The sequence below is a fragment of the Heteronotia binoei genome, unplaced genomic scaffold (assembly GCF_032191835.1).
Source record: "Heteronotia binoei isolate CCM8104 ecotype False Entrance Well unplaced genomic scaffold, APGP_CSIRO_Hbin_v1 ptg000458l, whole genome shotgun sequence".
NCBI lineage: Eukaryota > Metazoa > Chordata > Lepidosauria > Squamata > Gekkonidae > Heteronotia > Heteronotia binoei.
Window position 1 is genome coordinate 78,507 of NW_026800034.1, and position 23,195 is coordinate 101,701.

A 23,195-nucleotide genomic window follows, 5' to 3' on the forward strand; every position below is an offset into this window, starting at 1 on the left:
TACATGTATATTTTTATATATCTGTTTATATTTATTGATTTTAAATTTGACTAACAGAATCATTGGGGTCATATATTCATATCTTCTTAACCTGTAGATATTAATAATTTCTTCCTATGTGAGCCTGACTGGCCATACCATTGTCCTTTCCTGGCAACCCATCCATCTCAGGTGAGATGTGACAAGATAGAGAGGCTTCTTGGCGGTGGAGCCACAGTTATGACCTTAATTATCCGAAATGGGTTAGTGTTAGTTTGTAGCAGCAAAACCAGGAATCCAGTGGCACTTTAGGTACTTACATTTATTCCAGCATAAATTGTTTTGAATCTTTCCTCACTTCACCAGAGGCATCCATAAAACTAATGCATTTATATTAAAGTCTGTAAACAACAGAAAGGGCAGGAATATCATAAAGAGAGAACAATGAAATAAAATATCAGATCAAAAGAGTGATCAGTCCATTGGGAAGGGGGAACAATCCCAGTGTTCATAGATAGGCAAATTAGGATTAATGTAACCTGATTTTGGAAATCTGAAAGTTTATACCCAGAATTAAACTTTGTTTAATTGGTTTTCGAACTCGGAATATAGAGGATACTGCCCCAAATTGTGACCCTTCACGCGCAGGCGCAGTTTTATGCCACTGGTATAAAAAAAATTTTCTGATAAAGTGCAGGATGAGACTTGAAAAGCAGATCCAAGTTCTAGACATTTGGGGAGAATTGATTAACTTTTGTAACCAGTGAAATATACAAGACATTAGTATCTGCAGAACTTGTACTGAGGGAAACCCACTGGCGATAAATTTTGTGATGAATTATAATACAATTGCACACTGGATTCTTCCCTTGAAATTGTTTTGTTAGAGAACAATGAGTTTTAGACTAACTGAGCACCTGCTAACATTAAAATGTTTGCCCACCAGGGGTCATTTTGTAGAAGAAGAGGTGCTGGAGCTCATTGGCACAACTTCTTTGCATAACTCATTTGCATATGCCACACACCCCTGACAACACCGGAAGGTGTCCTAAATTGTGTCAGCGTCTTACCCTCTCTCTGCTGTTTGCAGCCTTGAATATAATTTCCTTGGATTTATGTAAGTAGTTAGCGTTCCACCAGAGGTCGCTCCCTCAGCAAGTTGCCCCGCCTGCTGTCATAGCGACGGCTGGGTGGAGAAGAGCGTTGCGTTCACCAAAAGCGATCGACCCCGTGTTTGCGTCATTGGACCGCGACAGCCGTAGTGGGCAGGGAGAGTGAAGTTAGAGGTCGTGACAGACATGAGAGGGTTCGGCGTTATTCTTAGAGCGGCGCGTGCTGCTCTCCCTGCCGGGATCCGCCAGTTCCGCAGCGCCTGCCCGCGGCCCGCCTTCGCTAAGGAGCTTTTCCTAGGTACCTTTCGGAAGGTGAGGCTTGCCGGGCGGCTAGTCAGGCTCGTCCCTTCTGAGAGTCCCATAGGCTGGCATGGTACTCTCATCCAGAACCAGTTATAAGGTCCAGGCGCCGCGGACCTTTTGTGTGAAACTGCGCCTGCGCGTGAAGGGTCACAATTTGGGGCAGTATCCTCTATATTCCGAGTTCGAAAACCAGTTCAGCCGCAGAGAGAGAAGTGCTTGTTTTCTGCTTACTGGATGGTGAAGAAACATGTAGAGCTAGAATCCTTCACGTCTCCAGTGGTAAAATTAATTCCTAAGCCTGCGCTGTATGGTGATCTCTTATGCACTTTCAGTCTCAAGAGCCTATTTTGTAATGTCGATTTAAAACAAGGTGTATTTGGCTGCTGGTGCCATCTCTGTTATACCTAGTTTCAGTGGCTTGGAATTGATACTCCCACCTCTTTCATTCAGTGAGATGGATTGATTCAATAAAGGAAACTACAGCCCTCCGTTTGCAAGACCTGAGCAAGGCTGTTAGTGATAGGATTTGGAGGTCATTAATTCATAGGGTCACTATAAGTTGTAAGTGACTAGGAAGCACACACACGCTCCTCTTTCACACACATACTTAGCGATCTTTAAGTTCAGGAAGCAACTTGGCTTTCTCCTTTGAATGCCTGCTAGGATTAGGGAGAACCAGACTCACGTTGTCTTTGTGCTGTAAAGCTTGCTGGATGACCTTTGGCCGGTCATGCTCTCAGCCTCACCACTTCTTGGGGTGATTGTGTGAGGGTGAAATGCGGAAGAGTAGAGCAGTGTACACCACCCTTAGCTCTTTGAAGGAATAAAAATGTAATAAATTAATTTTAACCTTTTTTTAAAAAAAGTAATGGTAAGATTTTGAGGTCCTGACCTGGACAGCCCAGGCTAGCCTGATCTTATTAGATTTTGGAAGCTAAGCAGAGTCAGCCCTGGCTGGTATTTGAATGAGAGACCACCAAGGAAGTCCATGGTCATGATGACCCAGAGGCAGGCAATGGCAAACCACCTCTGAATGTCTCTTGCCTTAAAAACCTGGTGGGGTTGCCATAAGTTGACTATAACTTGATGGCACTTTCTATTATCAAGATTTTGAGAGACTGGCAGTTTATGTTGTTAAAGCTTCTGGGGGGCGGCGTTTTGTGTTTTATTTTTTAAGCCCGGGAATTTGCATTTCTACTTGTTTCTAAGTGACCACATAGTGAAACTGTTTTTAGGCATGATTTGTAGAATATGGTTTGTTTTTCTGTATGGTGAAACCACTGGCATTGGTGTTGGGAACATGTTTCACAGCCTGCTCTGTTATAATGTTGGCTAGGATTTTATTTTGCTGCGAGTGTTATACCAGATAGAAAATACAATATAGTGGGTTCCACGCAATGAAGAGGTGAGGTAGTAGTGATCAAAACTAATAAGTCACCGGGTCCGGATGGCATACATCCGAGAGTTCTGAAAGAACTCAAAGTTGAACTTGTGGATCTTCTAACAAAAATCTGTAATCTTTCATTGAAATCTGCCTCCATTCCTGAGGACTGGAAGGTAGCAAATGTCACCCCATCTTTAAAAAGGGTTCCAGAGGAGATCCGGGAAATTACAGGCCAGTCAGTCTGACTTCAATACCGGGAAAGTTGGTAGAAACTATTATCAAGGACAGAATGAGTAGGCACATTGATGAACACGGGTTATTGAGGAAGACTCAGCATGGGTTCTGTAAGGGAAGATCTTGCCTCACTAACCTGTTACATTTCTTTGAGGGGGTGAACAAACATGTGGACAAAGGAGACCCGATAGATGTTGTTTACCTTGACTTCCAGAAAGCTTTTGATAAAGTTCCTCATCAAAGGCTCCTTAGAAAGCTCGAGAGTCATGGAGTAAAAGGACAGGTCCTCTTGTGGATCAAAAACTGGCTGAGTAATAGGAAGCAGAGAGTGAGTATAAATGGGCAGTCTTCGCAATGGAGGACGGTAAGCAGTGGGGTGCCGCAGGGCTCGGTACTGGGTCCCATGCTCTTTAACTTGTTCATAAGTGATTTAGAGTTGGGAGTGAGCAGTGAAGTGGCCAAGTTTGTGGATGACACTAAATTGTTCAGGGTGGTGAGAACCAGAGAGGATTGTGAGGAACTCCAAAGGGATCTGTTGAGGCTGGGTGAGTGGGCGTCAACGTGGCAGATGCGGTTCAATGTGGCCAAGTGCAAAGTAATGCACATTGGGGCCAAGAATCCCAGCTACAAATACAAGTTGATGGGGTGTGAACTGGCAGAGACTGACCAAGAGAGAGATCTTGGGGTCGTGGTAGATAACTCACTGAAAATGTCAAGACAGTGTGTGTTTGCAATAAAAAAGGCCAACGCCATGCTGGGAATTATTAGGAAGGGAATTGAAAACAAATCAGCCAGTATCATAATGCCCCTGTATAAATCGATGGTGCGGTCTCATTTGGAGTACTGTGTGCAGTTCTGGTCGCCGCACCTCAAAAAGGATATTATAGCATTGGAGAAAGACCAGAAAAGGGCAACTAGAATGATTAAAGGGCTGGAACACTTTCCCTATGAAGAAAGGTTGAAATGCTTGGGACTCTTTAGCTTGGAGAAACGTCGACTGCGTGGTGACATGATAGAGGTTTACAAGATAATGCATGGTATGGAGAAAGTAGAGAAAGAAGTACTTTTCTCCCTTTCTCACAATACAAGAACTCGTGGGCATTCGATGAAATTGCTGAGCAGACAGGTTAAAACGGATAAAAGGAAGTACTTCTTCACCCAAAGGGTGATTGATGTGGAATTCACTGCCACAGGAGGTGGTGGCGGCCACAAGCATAGCCACCTTCAAGTGGAGTTTAGATAAAAATATGGAGCAGAGGTCCATCAGTGGCTATTAGCCACAGTGTGTGTGTATATATATAAAAATTTTTGCCACTGTGTGACACAGAGTGTTGGACTGGATGGGCCATTGGCCTGATCCAACATGGCTTCTCTTATGCTCTTATAACTCTCTTTATTATCACAGCATAGTATAGGGAGACTGAAGACTGGGCCAACTATATATACACTCAAGGTTCCTGCACTAGCATGCTATTGGATCATTCAAACCAGCAGGGGGGCCGTGATTGGAGCAGGACAGCAGGGATTGGGATCCAGCTGCCTATTGTTCCCGAGTCCCCAAGCTTAGTCCTACTGGCTCCAGTGAGCCAGACAAGAACACCATACTGTATACATATATCCGATCACATATACAACAGAAAATATACCTCTTTTTCCAAACTTACACTCCTGTTGTAAAGATGCCACACTTTCTCCTTGTGTATCACTGGTGCTTCTTGTCTGTTGTTTGTGGCATTGTCTTTAACATATTAGTGTTTTCCACACCAGGACAAGCATGTGTGGTTTATCTGTTGCTGCTGCAGTCACTAATACACCATATTGGCAACTGGGCTGCCATATGGCAGATTTCCCTGCCCTGGTCTCCTGGCAGCAGCCATTCCCCCTCCCCACCCCCCGAACCTTTTAAAAATATTAACCAGCATTTTAATATTATTATATCTATATGTGTTACAAGTTCTCTGAATTCTAAGTTTTCAGTAGAAAACTGTAAATCTTGATCCCTTTCACCATGGAGAGATGCCTTTCTCCTTACACCTCTGCTATAAAAGGGACTAGTATTGCTCTTTTAAAATGAAATCTGGCAGTTCAGAAAAACTGACTCGTATTAAGCCACTGCCTGCTCGCAGTGGTTAAATTAGTGAAAGCGAACATATTACAACTTTAATTCTATTGTATTGTTTATTGCATACCCCCCCCCTTTTGATTGTATTGACTCACTTTGTATAATCCACCTGTCCAAGTAGGAAAGGCAGACTATAAATGATGTAAATAAATAAGAAATAGAAACTGAACATAGCAATATGGAAGTAATACAAGTTGGGAAGTGTGAGGTCTTCCCTCTTTTGATGGGGTTCAAGTGACCCCTGTTGACTCAGTTAAGAGCCTAGGGGGTTTACTGAAACCAGTAGAGATGTAAAGGGCTGGGGGGAGGGGAAGGGAGGAAAAATTGGGAAGAGCTCAACATTTACATAGGAAACAAGTCAATCCATTAGTCTTTCCTTAGTCATTTACAAAGCCAATATGCATCTGACTTGTATTCATGTTAGAATTAACAGTACTTTTGATGGCATTTTGCCACCAAAGTGGCAGTGCTCCAAACTGGTATAATGCTGCTTTTTTCTTTTTTCTCCAAGCTCAGATCTTGGATTCAGCAGGAGCTCACAGGAGCACAGCTCCTGAACTTTTCTGAGGGTTCCACCTCCTCCTCCCCACCTTGTCCATTGAATAGTAGGTGCAGCTGTATAACAATTCCTGGATGAGCTCCACCACCTATTTTTCTACAAAATGACCCCTGGGAAAGCCTATCATGTTGTACATAAAATGAAGTTGGAGTCCAATAGCATCTTTAAGTCCAACAAAGTTTTATTTAGAATGTAAGCTTTGGTGTGCTGAAAGCACACTTCAGACAATGAAATGGGGTACAGTTAGCAGTGCTACATATAGCTTGTGTGAAGTCGTTAAGCATGCAAAATAGTATGAAGTTAGAATCCAGTGGCAAGATAGTGAAATTAATAAATTGAAAGAATAACAGTTTGCTGTTTTCCCACAGTTGTGTGGGAAAACAGCAAAAGGTAATTAACTTGTCGGAATTGGAGAATGATGGTGTGAATGGCAGTAAATATTAATTACATTATTTCTTCTCAAGCATGGGTTAAACTGAGAACATCTTTTTCTCAGAGGTGTTTCTATCCACCCAATATACTTTTTAATGTAGCATAGCGTTGTAAATATCATTCCAGTTTGCAGAGGTGGAATTCTAGCAGGAGCTCCTTTGCATATTAGGCCACACACCCCTGATGTAGCCAATCCTCTAAGAGCTTACAAAAAAGAGCCTTGTAAACTCTCAGAGGATTGGCTTCATCAGGGGTGTAGTGGCCTAATATACAAAGGAGCTCCTGCTGAAATTCCACCCCTGTCAGTTTGCCAATACAAAAAAGAAGACATTAGAATACAATGGAAGAAGAGTTTAGCATATGTAATGAGATAAACAACCAATATTCCTTATTCCAGTTTGTAAATAAAAATTCTGATACACTATTCTAAAAGAGAAATGCATTGGAATAAAATGGATGTATGGCTCTGCTTGGTGAGAATGGGTTTAGCATATGTAATGAGATAAGAAGCCAATATCCCTGTTCAGTCCTGGGGAGATGTTTGTTCCAAGTTTCATACTAATTTGTATTTCAGCAATTTCCCCTTTCCATTCTGTTCTTGAAGTTTCTTTGCAGTAAAACAGCTACTTTGAGGTCACCCAATGAACGTTCTGGAAGGTTGAAGTGTTCGACAGGTTTCTCAGTTTTGTAATTCCTGATGTCAGATTTGTGTCCATTTATCCTTTGGCATAGGGTTTGTCCTGTTTGCCATATGTAGAGAACTGAAGGGCATTGTTGGCATTTAATAGCATGTATAATGGTGGAAGATGAGCAAGTGAATGAGCCTGAGATGGTGTAGTTAATGCTTTTAAGTCCAGTGATTGTGTTGTCTGGGTGTATGTGGCGGCAAAGTTGGCATTTGGGTTAATTGCAAGCTTTGTTACTAGTGTCCATGCTCAAATGAGATGTTGTATTGTTGTGGGTGAAAAGTTGTTTGAGATTGGGGGGGGCTGTCTGTGTGCAAGAAAAGGCTTGCCTCCCCCCCCCCCCAATGCATTTGAAAGAGAGCTGTCACTGCCCAATAGAGGTTATAAGTTGTTTGAGACTGGGGGGGGCTGTCTGTGTGCAAGAAAAGGCTTGCCTCCCCCCCCCCCCAATGCATTTGAAAGAGAGCTGTCACTGCCCAATAGAGGTTATAAGTAATTTATGATGTGTTGAACTGTTTTGAGTTGAGAGTTGTGTGTGACCACTACTGGTATTCTGTTATTGTCTTTTTGGGCCTATCTTGTAACAGGGCTTTTCTGGGTATCATTCTAGCTTAGTTAATCTGTTTTCTGACTTCATTAGGTGGGTACTTGAGCTCCAAAAAGGTTTGTTGTAAATCCCTCAGGTGAGAATCTGTCAGTAGAATTGGAGCAGATGCGGCTGTAGCATTGAGCCTGGCTGTATACAATGGATTGTTTGGTATGTTTAGGGCTTGTGTAAGGCCACCAACTGAGTCCACAGCTTCTAATCCATCTTGGTGTGGGATGCTGGTATACAGAGAGTCCACATCCATGGTGACTAAAATAGTATTCTTTGGAAGGTTGTTCAAAATCTGTGGTATCACAAATATAACTGAGAGCACTGGTGACATAGGGTTTTAGAATAGAGTCCATATATCCAGATACCCCCTCAGTGATAGTGCCTATCCCTGAGACAGTGGGGTGTCCCAGGTCACCAGGTTTGTGTATTTTAGGTAGAAGATAAAAGGTACCTGATTGAGGCTTTTGTGATGTCTCTGAAAGGATCTGTTCTTGCATGTTTAGTGGTAATTCCTTTGTAATCTTGTTCAGTTCTTTTTTGTATTCCTGTGTGGGATCTGAGTGCAGTTGTTTGTAAAACAACTTAAAGTTCTTTTGGTGACCAATCCAAAACAAGAAGAGTTAAGAGGCTACTCAGCAACTTCTGTAGATACAGCTTCTGAGAGAAAAGAAGCCACAGGAAAATTTAAGAGTATGAGTGAAATATGTAGGACAGATATTAACTGTTGCCCAAATTACGGTAACTCCATCTGTATAGCTGCTAGAGTCACATGGCTTCTGCTCTTTCTGTGTCTCCTGTTTAACTTTCTTGGAAATAAAACTGGGATAGCATTTTTTCCCTTCTCTCAGGGAATTAGCTTCAGGAATTGTGAATGGTACTTTAATAATATAAACATGAATAGTTGCAAATGCAGCCAGGGATTCTAGAGTGAGATAATTTTCTTTGTTAAAAGTTTGCTTATTTTACTATTTCTTAAGGTACACTCTACACTGTTATCCCCCCCACCCTGAGATTAGTGAGTAACCAAAGGCATAGACTTTAGAAAGAGCTCCTTGGAAAACCTCTTTGAAATGCCTGGAATTGAGTGACAGCACAGTTTGCTTGGTAAAGCTCCCTGTGGATTTAGTCCAATGTGTGAACCTTTTTAAAAAGTTATTTTTTAATCCTGTTAAAATCTGTCATTCTAGGAGGAGGTTTTTCCTTATCCTGAGATTAGCAATGAAGAATTGGAGGAAATTAATCAGTTCGTAGGGCCCGTAGAAAAATTCTTCACTGAAGAAGGTATTTTTTTTTGTTCATAAGAACTTTATGTACTTGCTTATATAGCCTATATTATTAAAAATAAAACTTTGCCGTTTTTATTTATATTGTTTTAGAGTACCTGTACACTCATTGCATCATTAGTCAGCCAAAAGAAGAAAGTATAACATATTTCAGGGCTAAGAAGTTTTACTATCATCTGTAAACAGCTCCTGTGTTTCTTCTTAAAATACGTTCATCTTCTTTGTTCTGTTGAGAATTTGTTGCATTGTCCAGATGTCTTCTTGTGATGCATCTGGATGCTAAAATAACTTGCTTAAATGGTGTTTACTGGCTGTGTTTCACTCCATGGAAGGTCAATACTTTTCACTGATTTATGAGTTGGTGTTGGAATTAAATGGCATTAAAAGCAATTGAACAGAGGGGTTTAGACTTTGTCTGGTGCTTAGTAACTCCTTACGTAGCAATAACATTTTAAAAAATCATCTGACGCAGAATCTAACTCCCTAAATAAGCTTTAGCTTAATTAACAAAGTATACTAGTGTTATTTATAAGCAGTTATGATGTTCAGGTTAATACATATTCTTTTTCAGTGGATTCTAAGAAAATTGACCAGGATGCTAAAATTCCTCAGGAGACGCTTAATGGACTAAAGAACCTGGGGCTCTTTGGCATACAGATTCCAGAGGAATATGGTGAGTTAGGAAACAGAATGTAGAGCTCTGTAGCTCTTATTCAGTCTTCCAACATGAGAGATTGACTACACTTCTTTCCTTGTTTGGTGGGCACAACCCATGTTGGTATCTCATCAGAAAGACAAGCTGGGTTTTTCAGAGTTCTTTATCTTGATTAAATGAGAACCATAAACATTTGTTTCATTGCAGATTTTATAATTATACTTAAATATCTATGTAAAGTGGTGCTGCTCTCCAGGAGCTAAGTGCAAACAAATGCAAACTTTTAGAAGAATCATTATGGACTATAACATTCCAGTAGAAAAGAGCAAGAGTCCAGTCGCACCTTAAAGACTAACAAAACCTGGTGGGACTCTCTGTCAGATGAAATTTGGGCCCTGTAGGACCTAATTCAATTCTGCAGGGCCTGTAAGGCAGAGATGTTCCACCAGGCCTTTGATTAAGGACAGCAATGGCTGGCACCTTCTTTTCTTTCCACCCCCAGAAAGTTTACTCCCTCCCCCCCATTGCTCTGACAGTTCAGAAGGAGAACTTAATTAGTGGGGCACCATCATGGGCTTTTAGAATTTTATTGACTGAAACTTTTTGTAATGTCTTATTTGGAATTTTATTGATTTTGTATTGTTTTATTCTGTTGTACATTGTCCAGAGGCTGGCCTTGGCTGGGATGGGCAATTAAACAAGTTGACTACTACTACTACTACTACTACTACTATTATTAGTGGCAGAGTATGAGCTTTTGTGAGTGAGTCACTGTAGTGACTAATGAAAGCTCATACTCTGCCACAAACATTGTTAGTCTTTTAAGATGTTAACAGTACTCTTGCTCTTTTTACTGCTACCAACAGACTAATGCAGCTACCCATCGTGATCCATAACATTCCAGAGTGTTCAAGATGTGACTAATGTTCAGATTGCCTTCAGCATCTTCATATTGTCACATGTAAAAAGTTACCACATATAAGGAAGAGGACTGGGCAAAGCTAGAACACTTTTCCCCAGAAAGATAACTTTCGTTGTGCACAAGATTTTGATCTGATACAGAGATCAGGAAGATAAAATATATATCCCTTCTCTGCATTATATGGTATGATCCAGGGACACTGCACAATTCCTTTTTCTGAATAGGAGGTGATCATAGTGTAAGTTAAGGTAGTGTCTTTCCACAAATTGATATCTGATTTTTGCAAAAGGTGGGTAAACACCTTTTCACATTGAGACCTTTAGTCTGCCATGTCATATCATAGGTATTACCAACCAAATAGAATAGCATCATAGAGTTGGAAGGTACCGCCAGAGTCATCTAGTCCAACCCCCTGCATAATGCAGGAAATTCACAAATACCTCCCCTCCCTACCCAGTGACCCCTGTTCCATGCCCAGAAGATGGCAAAAACTTTTAGGATTCTTGGCTAAACTGGTCTGGAGATAAATTGCTTCCAGACCCCAAAGTGGCAATCAGCATTTTCTTGGGCATGTAAAGGCCACAAGAACTAAGCACGGATGCAACCCTTCCTGCTATTCCTCTTATGATCCGCTACGTTCACAGAATCAGCATTGCTGTCAGATGGCCATCTAGCCTGCTCATTACACTGTGTTTTTATTCAGAATAATTCTGTTGCTAAATTATATAAAGTGCTTTAAGTGATGCTGGTAATCTGATTCTGGGGCAAGCTGTTTTTGTAAGTAGAAGAAAATGTTAGTGCCTCTGTCTAGTTGATCTATGTGAGTCTTTCTGTTTGCTCTTCTGTCTAGAAAGATATTGTTCAGTTCTGCCACAATGAAGCCACAGTTGATAGCAATATAGCCCTATGAGCTAGTTGGGTTTGGGTGGGGCTAAAATGCCATAGTTGTATGTGGTTTTGAAAAAGTATAATAAATGCAAATGACCAGTATGTAACTTCTCACGTGAGCAGTTTAATAGCTGGCTGTGATCTCTTAACAGGCGGCCTTGGACTTTCAAATACAATGTATGCGCGTTTGGGAGAAATCATTTCGCAAGATGGAGCTGTTGCAGTAACATTAGCAGCTCACCAAGCTATAGGACTAAAGGTAACTTTCTGGTCCTTAGAATCATGTTTATGTTGAGCTCTTCAGTATTCATGTTTCAGAACTATTCCTTCATGTTTTCTAGCTCTATCCACAGTTGTTGCTTTTCAGTAACAGGGAAGACACTTGGACCAAGTGGACAGCAAGTGTATGTGGAATAAAATGTGAACAGAGGTTTAACAATAACATTTAAATTTGTCAGGCCCGTTTTTAAGTTCTTCCAGGTGTGCTGGTGTAAACAAGTATTGTGACATTAAAGCCAAACTTATGGACACAATTCAGTTAGTATTAAAGATGGCAGCTCTTATAAACTGAAAACTATTGCACATGGTAATTGTTCAGCTGTGGTTGAAGAACCAGCTTTTTACTGGTGTGAATTGTTTAGATTGTGCTCAAAAGGAAAGCCTGGCTAAACACATTAATCACTGTAACAACCAAATTGTTCAGAATCTTGTGCCTAATGAAAAATGTTTAAAATAAGTGTGTGAGTACAAACAACAATGGTAGCAAAAAATATGCTGTTGTTGTTAGTTACAAAAAGATTAAGGCTGACTTAAGTTCCTTGATGCTTAGCCACTGGAAGGAACATGACCATGGTGCCCTAGACCTGAATGAAGGTGATACAACTTTTCAACTGTCAGGTCATGTATAAAAGTGTTAGTGCTCATGCACTGAGTACAGATCTAAAAAACAGCCCTTCTTGTTAACCTCTGTCACAACTTCCCTCTTAATGTATTTAATGCTGTCACAAGGAATTTAATTCCAAACACTTTATTTAACATTTCCAACTGAATTGTGCTTGAGTTTTAAGGCTTTGTCCTTGGACTATGTGGCCTTCAGGATGAGGCTCTTATAATTTAATATCATAGGACTCCGGATTAATATAAAACAAAATAAACCTTTATTTGTACAATAAGCGTATTGGTTTCAAGATGTTTATAGCTTAATTCTTCAATGTAATAATTAATTCTTCAATGAATATTAATTACTTCTGATTGAGGTGTAACTTTCACTTCACACGCTCCTCACTCTCAAATCTTCCTTTCTCTTCCTAATTCAACTTTCTGACTGCTTATGTCTCTCACACTCCTATAAACTCTGACAATACTACATTTTGGCTCTCTATCTAGCCCCTATTATGTCTTTCACAGCACTAGTGTGGGGTTCTAATCAGAAGACTGCTTCTCAGACTCTGTTGATTGCTGATTGACCACAATTGCTGACTGACTATTAACTGCTGTCATTCTGCTGAGAGTTCACTGCTGACTGACTTCTCTCTCTCTTTCTCCCCCCACATACTTCTTAGCTCCACCCACTCTCAGTCACTAACCAATCATTTCCCCTCTTTCACCCACCTTTCTCTACTGCAGCTTACCAACAGTTAAAGGAACACACATATATACATTCAAATCATTACAGCCTCCTTTAAATAAAGGAGAGTGCAAGAGGATTGGGTTTTGTATGTCCTGGTGCGCAGCAATAAATGGCCCAATTTGATTTTATTGCAGGGAATCCTTATTGCAGGCACTGAAGAGCAAAAGGAGAAGTATCTACCTAAACTGGCATCTGGAGAACACATTGCAGCATTTTGTCTCACAGAACCAGGAAGGTAATATATTTTTTAAAAAAGACCAAGTTGACAGCATTTTGCCCGCTTAGTGTAGTGGCTAGGAAACCAACCTACAAATCAGGTATCCCTGCTGTGAACTCAGTTGGTGGCCTACACCAACTTCATCTCACCATTTTCTGTATGATGGCTCTAAAAATTATAAGGTAATATATCTGAATGCCTTTGAGTACTCCAAAGCACAGTATAAATGTTAATTTGTATTATCACTTCAAGCAAGATCTTTGGTAACAAGAAGTACGCTGATATTATAAGATGACTATTTGAATTCCTTAACCACAGATGATACCTGTAGATATCTCATCCTTCACAGTCTTTGTAATTATGACTGCTTTTGCAGAGAAAGTAGGTCCCACAAAGCAGGAGTCAAGTTTCACCTTTAAGACCAGCCAAGTTTTATTCAGAACGTAAGCTTTCGTGTGCTCTCTAAGCACACTTCATCAGATGAGGGGATTAGGTATAGCTTACATTCTGAATAAAACTTGGTTGGTCTTAAAGGTGCAACGACTCCTGCTTTGTTCAACTGCTTCAGACCACCACTGCTGCTCACTTGGATCTAAAGTAGGTCCTAGTCTCCCTTCTAAGCTTGCAAGTTGTTCGGGGTACATGCAGACAATGAAGACTTTGAAAGATTGCCTTGATGGTTTGCAAAAACAATTTAGGAGAGTGTTCAGAAAATTGAGTAAATTGGAATTATTGAAATACTTAGCTCCTTGTGAAGATCCAGGGCTTTTGTTTATTTCCAAAGGTGTGGGCTATTTTCTATTGGATTGAGTTCTTTGGCTCAGTTTAAATACTAACACCTTCTTTCTTTACTGTATTTCAGTGGAAGTGATGCTGCATCTATTCAGACAAGAGCAACTTTAAGTGAAGATGGCAAAAGTTTTTTATTAAATGGTTCAAAGGTACTTATCTGCAGAAAAGAGAGATTATTTTTTCTGCTTGTCAGTTTGTCCAGGTATTCTCTGAATAGTTTCCCTGCCTAATCCAGTTGAGCCCAGGGGAAAACTAGTCAGAGAACAAGATCCAAATCCATGGATTAGAGGGATGATTGATTGCCAAGGTTAAGGAAGAGATAGTAAAGTTCCTTTTTCTTTAGTGAAGTTTTCTGCCTCAATATGGGATCTGTTCTCTGACTGATGATTTTAGTTTCAGCTCATGGGATCTTATCCAAAAATCAAAAACAGTCTCTACTAAAATATTTGGAGGAATTCTTTCACTCCATTCATTTGTTTTATGACATTAAAACTGCCTTTTTCTTGTTCAATTACAGATATGGATATCAAATGGTGGTATTGCTGATATCTTTACTGTGTTTGCAAGGACAGAGGTGGTTGACAAAGATGGTGCAACCAAAGACAAAATTACTGCTTTCATTGTAGAAAGAAATTTTGGTGGGATCACTAATGGGAAGCCAGAGGATAAACTGGGCATTCGAGGATCTAACAGTAAGAGCTACATTAAAAGTGCTTGGAAGAGTATTAATATTTTGAGGGAATGTATGAGGGAATCCAGGTTCTTCTGATCAGCTGCTTTTTGTCAGATCATGAGAGGAACTTCTTTCTTGATTGTCTGTTTATTGTAATATTTGCTGACTAGTTATGGGCATAAATCTTTGTTTCTAGAGTTGCTTAGTTGCAAGACTGTTTTTGAAACCATCAAGGGACTTCAGATTTCCATTCATATGTCTAAATCTTAATGTGGCCCCATTTGCGGGTACTTAAATCTACAGACTGGGGTTATGGGCAGACAAGACAGATCTCTCTACAAACTTGAGAAAAGCCCTAGGTTTACAGAAAAGTCTGATATTTTTTAAAAAAATGGGGTGTTCACCCCTTAAAACTATAAAAGGAATGCCTGTAGCTTTAAGAAATAGATGCCTTCAGTGTCTGTTGCTAACCAACCACAAAGTATTGCAAGCATTCAAGTTTTTGTTTCTGTCAAGTAAAAGCCAGAGTGAGGGCCAGCGCTCTATTTTGAACTTTGAGGAAGGACCCATTGGGTAGTAACTACTGGGCAACTTGCTATTGCTTGACTTGCATTACTTACCCTCACTGTTCAACAGCAGTCACCCCACAAAATCACAGACTAGATCTGGGAGACCCAAGTTTGAATCCCCACTCTGCTGTGTAAGTCTTCTGGGTGTCAGTCACACACTAACTGCCTAACCTACCTCAAAGGGTTGCTGTGAGGATAAAATGGAGGAGAGGAGAAGGATGTAAGCTGATTTTGGTCCCCATTATGGAAATGTAGAGAACATTCCTAAGCAAGTTAGGTTAGAAGTAAGTCCCATGTTAATCAATGGAGATTACTCCAAGGGAAGTATCTTTAGGATTGCAGACTGCATCTGAGTGAATTTAGGGGCATGCCCTGCTTCATTTGAATGTAGTCTGGCACAGATGAAATCAAAATTGAGTAGATGAGGAGCGGGAGAAACTGTGTGTAGATGGAAGAGATCCAAGAAAGGTAACAGTGAAGGTTGGGTCTCACCATTATTTTATTCTGGTTTTAACTTGATTTTTTTTTACTATTATTGTAAGATGCCCTGAACTATGAAGAAAGGCAGGGTATAAATGTTTTAATAAATAATAGTAAATTAATAAAAACCGTTCACTCCCAGACATATTAGGTGCAGAGATGAATTTGTGTTATATTTTAAATGGTGATTCTTGTTTAATCCCTGTTCCTGGCAACATTAGTATAACATTATTTATCTTACAGCTTGTGAAGTGCACTTTGAAAATACAAAAGTACCTATAGAGAATGTTCTTGGAGAAGTAGGAGGAGGATTTAAGGTGAGATGCAGGGAATAATTATTTATGCAGGCTGTAGAAGAGAAATTTGTGATAGACTTGAATTTCATGGGGGTGGAAGTAGTTATCATGACACTGGTGGAATATGAATAGGCAATCATTCAAAACAAATAGCTAAAGAGAGAGAAAAGTGGTATATTATATTAGCCATAAACTTGGGTACTTCAAAAAAAAGTTGTCACAAGCTTACAAAACAACATTGGCCCCAGAATAGTTTTTTCCTCATTTTACAATATTCTAGTTGTACAAGAATGTGAATTTGAACATTTATCCCATTGAAAGCAACAAAGCACACAGAACTTCCACACTTGAAGTTGCTGGTAGGCAGAATTCATAGATGCGTAGAAAATGTAGCGAAGTTTGAATGTCCCATGATAGTCAAGAAGGGGATTTGACTGAAATATCTTTTGTATCCTGCCTTTTCAAAGATGGTTAGACTTCTGAGACTTCCTTGCTCAGGTAGCTGGAGGTTGTTAACTTCAGATTCTCTGAATCTTGGCTGTGAAACTCACCAGAGACATCTTTCTGTCTAGTTAAAACAATGAAGTTGTGTACAGCTTCTTCAGTGGGCATCACCGGCTGCACAACTGTTTTTCCATAAGGACTCACCAGTGCCTAAGAATCTTTGGAAGCAATGGAACTAAGGGAGATGGGAGCTCTAGCATTTTTCTCATGTGTTTTTCTGTTTTTATTTACAAAGGGATAGATTGTCTTGAACCTTTTGTCACTGTCTCAAGTTTTCAGGGTGTAATGAGGCAGAAATGTTGATTGTTGGCATTAAAAAACTTGTCACAGAATGCTAATGAATGACTTTGAGTAATTTTGATCTCCTTATGCTTTCCAAAACATGAAACATCTCTGTCTATTATTGTAGAATGTTCAGCACTATTAATTTTATCAGCCAACCAGTTACTGGTTATTGACCTTAAATTTATTATCTCTTTTGTAATGTTGCAACTAGTTCTGGTTAACGTTTAATCAGCTGGGTCAATTTTTGTCTTCTGTTTTAACCATGTTTATATTCCTTAAGAGAAAACTGACAGATTTGTATAGGACTATTTGTTAGTTCCCTGTGGTTTGTTTTCATCTCAGATTCTCAGCTTTAGAAGAGAGACACTCCCCAAAGTGAATGCAGTGATTTCACAATGAAATTATAGGAATCTTTAGGGGGGGGAAATCATATTGTTATTACTGTTTATCGGTGAATATGGTGTGCAGTAGATAAAGGGCTTCATGTGTAGCTGAACAGCAGATTAACAGCTGGGTCTTATAAAAGCAAACCAGGGTTTTTTCTTTTTGTTTTTTTACAAAAAGACAAAGCTCTCAAGTATAGTTTCTTGAATAAAGGCTGCTTATCTTCTCTGCAGGTTGCTATGAATATTCTTAACAGTGGAAGATTCAGCATGGGCAGTGCATCAGCTGGAATGCTTAAGAAACTGATAGGTAAAACTCAGCATGATGTGTTCTGAAATAGGATGAAATTTCTGTATCGGTTCTGTGGCTACAGAAGAGAATTTTGTATTCTATGCGCAGATTAACTTCCCTCACAGGGTGGTTGTGAGAGTGAAATGAAAGAGAGGAAAACCATGTTATAATTCATTCTTAGCTGCATTACAGAGAAATTATACAATTATAATGGCATTATAAATTATATAGCATTACCTTCCATATTTCAAGGCAATTTTTTTTATAATATACACCCTAAGGCCTTGTTTGTAAGACATTAGTGTGTATGTCACATTATATCTTGCCTGAAAGCTGGGAAATGATGCTATTTCCCTGTTTCTAGAGTATTTTCCAAAATGGAGAAACATGCCTTGGAATGTAGATAATTAAAGCTAGTCCAGATGGAATTAATTACATTACATTTCTAAAGACAGTTTATAATAAATTGTTATATACCATAGCCCTAGGGGGCTGAACACTTCTCCTTTTTAGAGTTCCTTAATAGTGGATAGTCCATGTTGTTGCATGGGTATATCATAGTTATATGATTGCAATTACATGGTTGATAAACTGTGTACTAATGTCTTGCATAAAGTGTATCTGAATAAAGTTTAGAAATCTAAAACCAGTTAACGACTGTTAATGGGAAGAGACAGCATGGATAAGAGGAGGGGGAACCTACATAAATCTTCCAGAGAGAGGGAAAAAGTATTCCGTAGATAATGCAAGAAGTTGGGGACGGAGACCACAACCTACTGTGAGCTATTTACCTCTGGATCATCAAGAAAATAGATTCATATGTTTACCTTTCTAGGTGAGCTGATACATACTTGCTGAATATACACTGGTGTTTCTATTATATTTTAAGTCTCCCTTTTCTTCAAGGAGCACAGGGGAGCTTATGGGGTTCTGCATCTCCACCCCCCCTCCCCAGCAACCCTGTATGGTAGCTTAGGTAAAAAGAGAGTAACTGGCTGAAGATTAACCAGAGAGCTTTTTTTAAATAGCCATTTGGTCTTGATTGTAGTCGTACATTAGATCACACACATATTTGCAGTTATAGTGACTGGAACTTGGAAGTGAAGACTAACATTTGTAAAGATGGTGTGGCAGAAAGCCCCATTTGACCAGTATTGGTCACTGTGTTAGAAATGTGCCTCTCTGTTTCATATTTTACAAGATTTAGTGCTTCAAACACCGGTGAACAGAACATTAAGCAAACACTTCTACCATACAAAGTGTTGATGCAATGTTCATTTTCCAAAGATGATTGGGAGTAGTAGTTGCCTCTTTTACCTCCTAAACTGTATTTTTCCAGGACCAATGCTGTTTAATTCTGAGCACCACTTACAGTACAATCCCATGCCCACTGATATCAGTGGGGTTAGATTGGGGAAACTATATGCAGAGTTTCACTGTTGGTGTGCTTGGTCTGTACCTTATTTGCTTTGTTTAATCTACAGAATAGCACAGCGTAAGACAGTTCCCATAACTTACTATAGGTGCTGTTTTATTTAACTTAAGGAACTTTTCATCCTGATCAGAGGGTTGCTGTTGCGGCACAGAAAACCACATTACATTCCGTGTCACAGAATATGTATTGCTGTTACTTCAGTGTCGGTACAAATGTGTCAAAAGTAGATTTAGGCTCTGTCCATGAAGGCATGAAATTCAGCACATAGCAATGATGGAGCCTTGCAGTATTCGGAAATATTTAAGAAACCATTGCATTTTTTGGAATTTTATTGCCTGATTAACTTCTTACTCTTTTCTTTTTATATATATAAAGAAATGACTGCAGAGTATGCTTGTACTAGAAAACAGTTTAATAAGAAGCTGAGTGAATTTGGATTAATTCAGGTAACTGAGAAACTGTGGCTTTCAGCTGTCTTTTGTTTTTAATCTTTTATTCTAAAAACGGGCTACATGCTGTTATCAATATAGAAGTAGGTAGAGTTGCTTTAAAATGGTATAAAATCTACGCATGCTTGAAGGTCATTGTCAGGTTCCCTGACAATTGGGTCAGAATGGTTATGCTGTAGTTTTCACTGATTCAGTCATTTTCATTTCTCTGTATCAACTTGCATTGCATGCCAGTATAATCTGAACTGTAGTCATGTTACACTTTGCTCAAATGTGTATCTAAGTGTGCATGCTTTGGCGTTTTGCTTGCTGTAACTTTCTCAAGATCTGCAGCAGGAGGACATTGGCTGTTATCTGGTAGCTATGGCAGCATCTAACTTTCACCAGATGACCTTGAGCATCCAGTGAGAACTCTCTATGTTGTACACCTAACCCTGGAATCTGACAAAAGCTAGCTTTAATTTGCGTGCCTTTTTGCTTGGTGTATTATTGGTTCTGTTTGTGAGTTATTCTGTTCTCAGCAATGGCCTCATAGCACAAAGGTCCATTGCTCTGTATTGATCTCTAATAAACTTCTGACCATTTCTGTATGTGCTGAGTTGACTGGGATTGGTAACTGGTGAAATCTCACGGTTATGGATAAAATAAATTACAGATTTTTTTTCATGAACTTTAGGGAAAAAATGTGCCAAGCACCAAATATTTTAGGTTTAGAAAGTATGTTACTGTTAAACATCCTGCACTGTATCGATTTCTGAATTGCAATTGCCATCTCTCCAGAAGGTTTACTGATGATGAGTGTTCAATTGAATTGTTGCTGTTTTACCAGGAAAAATTTGCCCTTATGGCTCGGAAAGCATATGTAATGGAGAGCATGGCATACCTGACTGCAGGGATGATGGACAAACCAGGGATTCCAGATTGCTCGGTTGAAGCAGCCATGGTTAAGGTACATTTTTCTGAAACATTGGTATGAGGCTACAGATATCAGTACCAGTGTTCCCTCTAAACTGAGTTAGTGTGAACTAGCTCATGGATTTTTATCCTCCAGCTCACACATTTTGTCTTAGCTCAGGAAGGATGACTTCAGAGCACAATAATTTATGCAGCAGCTCGCAACTTTAATGCCAGTAGCTCACAACTTTAACACCAGTAGCTCACAAAGTAGAATTTTGGCTCGCAAGACTCTGCATCTTAGAGCAAACATTGATCAGTACTAAATTTATTTGTTTACTGTACCTATAGTTTGCCTTTCTCCCTGAGACTCAGAAGAGATTGCACACTGGAAATTGACAGCAATTCATACAAAGATAAGCATTCCATACACAGAGCACAGTGTAGGTCACTACAATCAATATGAGGAGAGATCAAATGAACAATGGACTAAGAGTAGGATTATGAAAATCTGAATGGACTATTAGGCATGCTACAGAGTGTGAATATAATGCTGAAAAATGGCATTACATCAGAAAATAAAAAGACCACAAGGTAATACATGCAGCAAACCTGACATGTTGTATATGCAGTGGTGTGATTGCAGTCTCTTTCTCTTTATAAAGCACCTTCCTGAACTATGTTGTTATATCATAGCCCCGTTTCCTTTCCTGAACTACTCCAATTTACATAATTTGCAGAATAACAGGAATGTGGGGCCTTCCTGACTTTTCAGTCAAGCTATTCCACAAAGTGGGGACCACAGCACATTAAGCATGTATATGGGTGGGTGTTAATCTTTCCCATTTGCACCTGCTGAAGTCCTTGAACAAGTGAGTGGAGCTGTAATGGTAGAACATAGGAGGAGTGGTCTTGTGTATTTATTAAAATATTCAACCTTTCATCCCAAGAAAGGAAGCTCAAAGCAAAATACTTGATGTTATGATGACAGGATGATGTTATGGTATTGTCTGTTTCAGAGCTAGAGCTATTCCCTCATATTTGCATGGGATACTCATCATTGAAAGGCAAGCTATGTAGTGTTGGGTTGGGCAGCTGTTAGGCATATTGCAGAGATATTTTCAAATACAGTCCTTTACTGTTTTTAAGAACATAAGAGAAGCCATGTTGGATCAAGCCAATGGCCCATCTAGTCTAACACTCTGTGTCACACAGTGACCAAAAAAACTCCCAGTGCCATCTAGAGGTCCACCAGTGGGACTAGAAGCCCTTCCACTGTGCCCCTCCCAAGCACCAGAATACAGAGTATCACTGCCCCAGACAAAGAGTTCCAACGATAAGCTGTGGCTAATAGCCACTGATGGACCTCTGCTCCATTTGCTTATCCATTCCCCTCTTGAAGCTGTCTATGCTTGTAGTCACCACCACCTCCTGTGGCAGTTAATTGCACATGTTCCACCTTTGGGTGAAGAAGCACTTCCATCAGTTCTAACCCGACTGCTAAGCAATTTCATTGAATGCCCACAAGTTCTTGTATTGTGAGAAAGGGAGAAAAGGACTTCTTTCTCTACCTTCCCTATCCCATGCATAATCTTGTAAACCTCTATCATGTCACCCCACAGTCGATGTTTCTCCAAACTAAAGAGTCCCAAGCATTTTAACCTTTCTTCATAGGGAAAGTGTTCCAACCCTTTAATCATTCTAGTTGTCCTTTTCTGCACTTTTTCCAATGCTATAATATCTTTTTTGAGGTGCGATGACCAGAATTATACACAGTATTCCAAATGAGACCACACCATCGATTTATACAAGGGTATTATGATGCTGGCTGATTTGTTTTCAATTCCCTTCCTAATAATTCCCATCATGGCGTTGGCCTTTTTATTGCAATTGCACACTGTCTTGACATTTTCAATGCGCTATCTACCACAACCCCAAGATCCCTCTCTTGGTCAGTCTCTGCCAGTGCACACCCCATCAACTTGTACTTATAGCTAAGATTTTTGGCCCCAGTGTGCATTATTTTGCACTTGGCCACATTGAACCTCATCTGCCACGTTGACGGCCACTCACCCAGCCTCGACAGATCCCTTTGGAGTGCCTCACAATCTTCTCTGGTTCTCATGACCCTGAACAATGTAGTGTCATCTGCAAACTTAGCGACCTCACTGCTTATTCCCAACTCCAAATCTATAATGAACAAGTTAAAGAGCATGGGGCCCAGTACTGAGCCCTTTGGCACCCCACTGCTTACCATCTTCCACTGCAAAAATTGCCCATTTATACTCACTCTCCGTTTCTATTAATCAGCCAGTTTTTGATCCACAAGAGGACTTGTTCTTTTACTCCATGACTCTCAAGCTTACTAAGGAGCCTTTGATGAGGAACTTTATCAAAAGCTTTCTGGAACTCAAGGTAAACAACATCTATTGGGTCTCCTTTGTCCACATGTTTGTTCACCTCCTCAAAGAAATGTAACAGGTTAGTGAGGCAAGATCTTCCCTTACAGAACCCATGCTGAGTCTTCCTCAATAACTTGTGTTCATCCATGTGCCTACTCATTCTGTCTTTGATAATGGTTTCTACCAACTTTCCCTGTATTGAAGTCAGACTGACTGGCCTGTAATTTCCCGGATCTCCTCTGGAACCCTTCTTAAAGATGGGGGTGACATTTGCTACCTTCCAGTCCTCAGGAACGGAGGCAGATTTCAATGAAAGATTACATAATTTTGTCAGGAGATCCAAAAGTTCACCTTTGAGTTCTTTCAGAACTCTTGGATGTATGCCATCTGGGCCTGGTGACTTATTAGTTTTTAATTTGTCTATCAGTTGTAGGACCTCCTCTCTCGTCACCTCAATCTGACTCAGGTCCTTCAACACCCCTTCCAAAATTAGCAGTTCTGGAGTGGGCAAACACTTCTCATCTTCCACAGTGAAGACGGAGACAAAAAATGCATTCAGCTTCTCAGCCATTTCCCTATCCTCCTTCAGTAATCCTTTTACCCCTTGGTCATCTATTTACCTTTCATTTTCCTCTTCACATGCCTCCTCATGTCAGAGAATTTAAACGTTAAACGTTTAAATTTAAGCGTTAAAAGTTAAACGTGGTTGTGATGGTCTTTTGGGGCAACTCCCTATT

The 23,195-nt window shown here is 39.9% G+C and overlaps 1 protein-coding gene across 1 annotated transcript in view; it reads left to right on the forward strand.

Annotated features, from left to right (window-relative positions):
* Positions 1–1,203: 1,203 nt before the first annotated feature.
* LOC132590645 (complex I assembly factor ACAD9, mitochondrial-like) overlaps positions 1,204–23,195 on the forward strand; it is a 37,541-nt gene continuing 15,549 nt past the window's right edge. The window contains exons 1-11 of the mRNA XM_060263615.1: positions 1,204–1,403; positions 8,597–8,690; positions 9,264–9,365; positions 11,310–11,416; positions 12,922–13,022; positions 13,867–13,945; positions 14,314–14,488; positions 15,762–15,835; positions 17,221–17,296; positions 19,089–19,159; positions 19,992–20,111. Of these exons, the coding sequence (XP_060119598.1) occupies positions 1,278–1,403; positions 8,597–8,690; positions 9,264–9,365; positions 11,310–11,416; positions 12,922–13,022; positions 13,867–13,945; positions 14,314–14,488; positions 15,762–15,835; positions 17,221–17,296; positions 19,089–19,159; positions 19,992–20,111 (1,125 nt within the window). The 5' untranslated portion in view covers positions 1,204–1,277. The remainder of the gene's footprint in view (positions 1,404–8,596; positions 8,691–9,263; positions 9,366–11,309; positions 11,417–12,921; positions 13,023–13,866; positions 13,946–14,313; positions 14,489–15,761; positions 15,836–17,220; positions 17,297–19,088; positions 19,160–19,991; positions 20,112–23,195) is intronic.